This window comes from Oculina patagonica, chromosome 2 (assembly GCF_052425735.1).
Source record: "Oculina patagonica isolate OP01 chromosome 2, crgOcupat, whole genome shotgun sequence".
Classification (NCBI taxonomy): Eukaryota; Metazoa; Cnidaria; class Anthozoa; order Scleractinia; family Oculinidae; genus Oculina; species Oculina patagonica.
In genome coordinates this window covers 41,115,127-41,121,467 of record NC_135759.1, presented here as the reverse complement: position 1 = coordinate 41,121,467, position 6,341 = coordinate 41,115,127, and the positions used below count along the sequence as shown (strand labels likewise).

Below are 6,341 nucleotides of genomic sequence, written 5' to 3'. Positions count from 1 at the left end.
AGCTATTGTTTCAGTGAGATTGTTGCTGCATGTAGTGTCCCAAATTTCATGTTGAGTGAAGATAGCAAAACAGGGTTATGCATGTGCTTTATCTTTTGTTTAAAAAATTTTCAAACCAGTTTGATTTGTATTCAGTTCCCTTTGTTTCAGATTATGATAATGAATATGAGACAATGAAAAATAAAAGTCAAACTGGTTTGAAAAATTATGAACCAAATAAAAAATTTATTATGCACTACAGCAGAGGAGGATGGGGGGGGGGGGGGGGGCTTTGTGGCCACGGAGCAATAATTATTATTATTTGGGCCACTGAAAAGTGGCTTTAAGATGCAGTGTTACTTAGAGATCTGCCAATGTCAAGATCAACCCCGACATGGGTTTTTGATCTGGATTGAAAATACTTAGAGTGGAGGGTTCCTAATTACTGAATTTCAAAATTCAATTTCAAAATAAACCCAGATTTCAAAAAGAGCAGCCTGTACCAAGGAAGCAAATTACAGAGAAAGACAGAAAACCAAAAACAGTTTGGTCAAGGAAACTTAAATGTAACCATAAGTAACTTAGTAGATTACTCTCAAATATTGCACGTTAATGCATTATATTGCATCTTGTCCTTCACCAAACCCTGAATTGTAGAAGTTAAATAATTTAATTTGTAAAATGAATGTAAAATAATAAAATTATATAATAAAGCATTATTGTATTAAAGTCAATTTGATCTGGTATTGTTTGTCTCTAATTAAAGCCCTTGGCCTGGTCGAACTTCAGAATTCTTAGATGCAAATTAATGGAAGATGTGACAAAATGCTTACAGATGTATTCCGAATTGTTCATGAAGGTTGTTTTGTCAGCTTAATGTCAAACATGATCATTAAAAGTGTAATAAATTGTTTCAAACAACCCAGCTGGGTTTTGTCTCCAGTGTCAGGGATGTATCTAAGAGCAGCAGCTAGGCTACCAGCTTATTTCACTAGTGAAAGAGAGTTTGTCACCAGCTGAAATTTCACACAAACAAAGATTTGGGTGAAATTTGAAGGTATAATAACCAGACCGGTTGGGCTTTTAAATGAGCCAGCTTAGTTTTTTTCTTAGCGTCCTAGTTTGCACATGTCACTTTAGTTTATGGACTATAACGAATCTTATTTTAATCAACTTTACATGTAATTTTTCTTCTTCTATGTAGGTATATTATTTTTGTTTTTGTTTTTTGCTGTTCTCTTATTTTTAGAAAAACACGTTACCGGTATTTTATTTTTTGGTGCACTTTCATTTTTTCTTCTAATAATCAATAAAAATTTAATAAAAAAATCCCTGCAGTGTCCTGTACCAACCATTCTCTCACTTCTCTTTTTGACAGACAGTTGAAACAAAATATGCTATCCAGGTGGGGAAAGGGGGAGGGGGTGGGGTGCATTAATTGTTGGCATTTCTCTGGAGGTTGGACTCTAAGTCACTGAAAATCACTCATTCAACAAATTAAGAGGCTTTAAGCTGGTTCAAATGCCCTCTAAAATGTGTCAAGACAACCATTATTTATCTTTAAAGCATCAAACTTGGACAATATTTGAATCTTACCCTGATCTTTTATGTGGAGGTGTCAGATTATTGATTGCTTAAAATCTGACACTCGCCCCAGTCCCCTGGCAACTTCAGAATGGCCAATTGGATTCAAATCACATAATTATTAATATTTTGAGTCGTAACATTTTGAAAGTCTGCTGGGTTGAAATATCTGAAAATACAGAATAGGGTTTCCAAAATAGTCAGGTATAGTCTGCTGAGTGTGGTGAGAGAGAGTACAAAAACTCCACATGCACCTACTTTGCCCAGTAGATTTTCTCCTCTTCAAACTCCCTATAGAAGATTTTCATACATTAACTATGTATGCAACCATTTCATACTATCACTATACACAAACAACAAGCATGAAAAGAACGAGTCAGTCAGAAAATTGCATGCATAATTAATGTCTCGGGCTGTGCGGAAAGCCCAGAGGCCTCAAAAGTTAACCATGCAACCGTTTCTTATAAAGCTTTTTAATAAAATTCTTTAAAATGTTTTTTAAACAGTTTTTCAAAGCTTGAAGTCGACATACAAAAATACCTCGAAAGATGTGTTAAAGCTGTCCTCTGGTTACCTTAATTGTGTAGTTTCAAAAACTATCCATACCACCCCCAAGAATTTCCAATCCCTTCTGTGGGGGAGTATGGACATTTTCTGGAACCACACATTCCAAGTAAAAAATCTTAATACACTGACTAAGTCAATTCATGAAATAATACAAGAGTAGCTTTTTCTACTGCTTTACGATGGTAGGAGCAATCATTTTCTTGTGGCTGTAGTAGCGGCAATCACAAGACACATCAACTTCAATGACTTCTGTTGATATGTTCTCCTTTAGGAATCCACTCTTCAGCAACTCTGGGACTTGTGTTTCCTCAAACATCTTCTCGATGTCGTCATATTTTGTCTTTAGCAGCTCTCCCCATGAAGTCAGGTTACAATATGTTAGTACCCCTCCTGGTTTGAGGAGTCTGAATGCATGATCCTTGATAAACATGAACTGATGCGTGTGCCATGTCTCCTCCGTCAGTGGATATGTGTCGTACATGATGCCGTCAAACGAACCATCATCTAGACTAGGAACCACATCTTCCCACAAGCCTGTGAAAATAGTACTCTTTTACTACATAATATAAGCATAAGGTGGTGGCAATGCCAGCCACTTTTCCAGAACAGTTGTGAAGTTTCACTTTGTTTTCAAGCCATTGTTTTCCCCCGCTCAATATTGTTTCATGGTTTTCATTTTCTCAGCCTTTCTTTGTTTTACATCACTGATGAGTCTTACAGCTATTAAGGGCCTGTTTATATGGAGGAGAAGTGTCCCTGGCAGGAGGGTTACCCTCCATACCAAGCCACCTTGGGCGAGAGAGTTTTTTTTACTTTCCTTTATAAATAGCTACAAGTCGTTTTTGTGAGAAATTGCATACTTGGTTGGTGATGAGGGTAACCCTGGGTTGAAGATCACTTGCTTTGAAGGTAGGGTGACCCTTTGGCAGGGGGGGGGGATGCAAGTTAAGTTTTTCCAGGTAATCTCTGGCTATTTTGACTCGCCTGCCCGGTTCAAGTCTGGACATACAGAGCATGCATGAAACCGGGAGGGCCAAGTTTTGTCTCGGTCATGATCAGCAGAGACCACTTTTTTCATTCAAACTGTTGGTTAAAGATGGCACAGGGGAGAGGATAACCCTCCTACCAGGGACAACTCTTCTCCACATGAAATGAATTTGAATTGCTCACCAACAACCAGGTCTTCTATTAATTCATTTTTTTTCTTTATAATTATTATTCATTCATTCAAAATGTTTCTTCATTTCCTATTGGTTTACAATCCCTTACTAATTCCAGCCATTAAACTGACTAGCACCGACCAAATTTGGGAGACTTTTCTATTTTTAAGGATTGACGTAACAAGTATTGGATGATTGATAAAGATAGGGAAAACAAAATTAACCCTTTCACTCCTAAACGCGCATTCAGCGCTATTTGGAGGTGCAGTCTGCCTTTGACTTCATATAGGTAGTGGTCTGAAGAATCGGATAGAGCTTGTTGACCTTTCTAGGACTGTTCTTTGTAGTGCTGGCTATTTTGTGGTGCTGGCGTCACTGTTGGTCGTCCCCTTTTCAGGGTTCCTTGTGTAACTTTTGGCAAAGATGCATATGAGGAGAAAGAGAGAATAAGAGGAAAAAAAAAAGGAAGCAAAGGGGCAAAAAAGGAGGTTAGCAAAAAAAAAAAAAACAAGTCAAATTTTGCTTGCGTGCACAAAGTAAATTACATTTTTACAAAATCTTTATGAAGGTGGTGTAAAAAAGTGCTCTTTGAGTTGGGTAAACCAATAGCACAAAATTTCAGTTTAGCGGCTAAAAAACGCGTTTTTTGAAGAAAATTTGGGGGTCAAAGGGTTAAAGAACTTTGAAGGGAAGTCACTTGATTTTTAAAGTTTATGTGGGAGAAAAATGTCCAAATACAGCAACAAGCAACAGCAGAGAAAATATTGGCCTCCGTTTTGCAAAAATTCCACGCAATGAAATATATAGGGATGGAATGAACTTATTCCAGAATTGAAGTCATTCTGGAATCATGTAAACAGGCCCTTAGTTTCAGCTGTGAGTTGAAGAGTGGGTATCCTGGGGTACCTTTTCAGAAAATGTTCTAAATTTTTTTGTGTGTGCATGTACATTTGTATTTTCTAACAATGAAAAGTGATCTAATAACAAGCAAGTATGCAAGCAAGCATTTACAGTGGTGTTAAAATGCATGTACCGTGCTAGCATAGTCTGCACACAAAGTTTACCTTTCAACGGAGTCACTTTTTGTTTGGCTGCTTTAGCAAACGCTTCCAGTCGTTTGAAGACACCGTCGTTGCATTCAACTATGACGTGTTCGTCGACAGGGAAAGACTGAATTTTTGTCGCAGAAATTGCCATTCCAAAGCCAAGTTCAAGAACTCGGCCTCCTTTCGACGCAGCAATGGACGCAAGTTTGTGCATGTACGGAGTTTCCCATCTTTCCATCACTGGTTTTCCCATGATTTCCAAAAGCTCATCTGTTTCATCGTACTTTGCTCCTGCATCTCTCCATGATGACTTACAGTCTTCCCCCGAGCTAAAGATTTTAACTTCTGCCATCATGTGTAAGCTTACAGAGATAGAACGACGCAATAGGTGCAAGTTTGCTCACCGGCGGCGCCGAGGCCGGTTTATTCCAATGTCAGAGGGACGCGCGGGTCGCGCGCGGGCAAAAAAAATCTAATCCGCTGTCCCTATTGGCCACATTCAACGTAGGTCTGCAAAGCGTGCATGTTCAACGCGTCATCTGCGCGCCTTGCGTGAAGCTTTGAAGTCTTTCAAGGAAACTGGAATTACTAGGCCAGACGGGTGGTGACTTGATTTTTCAAAGTATATAACAGCCTCGCTTTTTTGACAAATGCACCAATTGGGTATTTACGGTGTATAATGAAAAAGTCAATATTATTAAAGTTTGGTCTCATCATTGATGGGAAGAGGCTTGCGGAAACCGCCTGGTATGCTTGAAAGGGGTTTGAAAGTTGTCGTTGTGTAAATTTCCTGGTATTTTTTTTGTTTCTTTCATGATTTACACAATGCATCACCTTATATGAACACAGATGCTTCATTGGAAATTCATACCACTGGGGTGCCTGTGGATTGAACGAAATTTAGGCCAGGTCACTAAGCCATGCTTTGAGCTCTGCCAGACACGTAAGCGATTGATCGTTCCATTGATCAAGAATTCGAAGTGAAGTTTTTATTTAAGTTTTAAATTATTTTTCCAAGATGGTTGATTTAAGCGACCCCAAGTCCCATGAAAAATTTGCTGTAGATGTAAAGCTTCTGTTTATACCAGGAATTCTTCTGTTCCTTTTAGTGGGTAGGTAGACCTACATATAAATCGGTCACACAATACCATATTCTTTCTTCATTATACTTATTTTCCTTGGATTAACTTAACTATTAAATATGAAATAGGAACATTTTACTTATTGTTTAGTACATGTTGTTTTTATTTTTTGCCTTAGTATTTCTTATTCATAACAAAGGCCATGCTAAATATGTTTATTAATAACATTGGAGGAAAGATCCGCTTACTTTTTGGAACCGGCGGACAAAAGGCATTCACCAGCACTTGTTAACTATCAGTACAGTCTCAGACTGACATATCACTGCTTGTTTCTGATTGCAATTAGCTTCAGCAATAAAAATTTGGTAGTTGATATCAATAAAATATCCCCCATGTCATTGGAATATCATTTGGGACTTTTTTTTTCAGGTAAGTTGAAAAATGGTTAAAACTAAACATAAACATTCTGGATTATTTTTAATATCAATAAAATTATATCCAAAGCCTATTTCCTTTGTTCAAGAAGCTTTTGATTGGGCACTCAACTGAAATGTTATCTCCAAGAATTCGCTGAACCTGCAATTTTCAGGAGAGGGGTTAAACGTGTTGTAAGGTTGTAGCATTGTGCTAACGAAGTACAGTGGACTCCAGATAACTCGAACCTTCAAGGGAAATTAAAAAAAAAACGGTTTGAGTTATAGATGGTAAAATGACTTAGAAAATTACCTGGAGGTGAATATTGAAAAAGGTTCGTGTTAACAAAGAAGTCTGGGGGGGAACTCCTGTATGAAAGGGATGGGGATGCTCGTCAGACATTTGGAAAAGAACCCCCTAAAAAAGATCAATCTGGGTGTGGCTCAAGCTTTTCTTGACCGCTAAAAGATACCAAAAAACTAAGAATAGAATTTATATTTGAATATTTC

The 6,341-nt window shown here is 37.8% G+C and overlaps 1 protein-coding gene and 1 long non-coding RNA gene across 2 annotated transcripts in view; one reads left to right on the top strand and one right to left on the bottom strand.

Annotated features, from left to right (window-relative positions):
- Positions 1 to 2,020: 2,020 nt before the first annotated feature.
- LOC144641585 (guanidinoacetate N-methyltransferase A-like) lies at positions 2,021 to 4,772 on the bottom strand. The gene is made up of 2 exons (XM_078500624.1): positions 4,355 to 4,772; positions 2,021 to 2,664 (listed from the first exon to the last, which is right to left on the bottom strand). The coding sequence occupies exons 1-2, from the start codon at positions 4,689 to 4,691 to the stop codon at positions 2,297 to 2,299; spliced, it is 705 nt and encodes a 234-aa protein (XP_078356750.1). The 5' UTR covers positions 4,692 to 4,772; the 3' UTR covers positions 2,021 to 2,296.
- Positions 4,773 to 5,248: 476 nt separating this feature from the next.
- The window catches only part of LOC144641644 (uncharacterized), a 2,847-nt gene continuing 1,754 nt past the window's right edge, over positions 5,249 to 6,341 (top strand). The window contains exon 1 of the long non-coding RNA XR_013568585.1: positions 5,249 to 5,448. This is a non-coding gene — a long non-coding RNA (uncharacterized LOC144641644). The remainder of the gene's footprint in view (positions 5,449 to 6,341) is intronic.

Excerpts from the sequence above, each read along its gene's own strand:
- LOC144641585 (XM_078500624.1), bottom strand. The coding sequence starts at position 4,691 with ATGATGGCAGAAGTTAAAATCTTTAGCTCGGGGGAAGACTGTAAGTCA. Across the intron at positions 2,665-4,354 it reads AAAAGTGACTCCGTTGAAAG|GCTTGTGGGAAGATGTGGTT; the intron begins GTAAACTTTGTG and ends CTATTTTCACAG.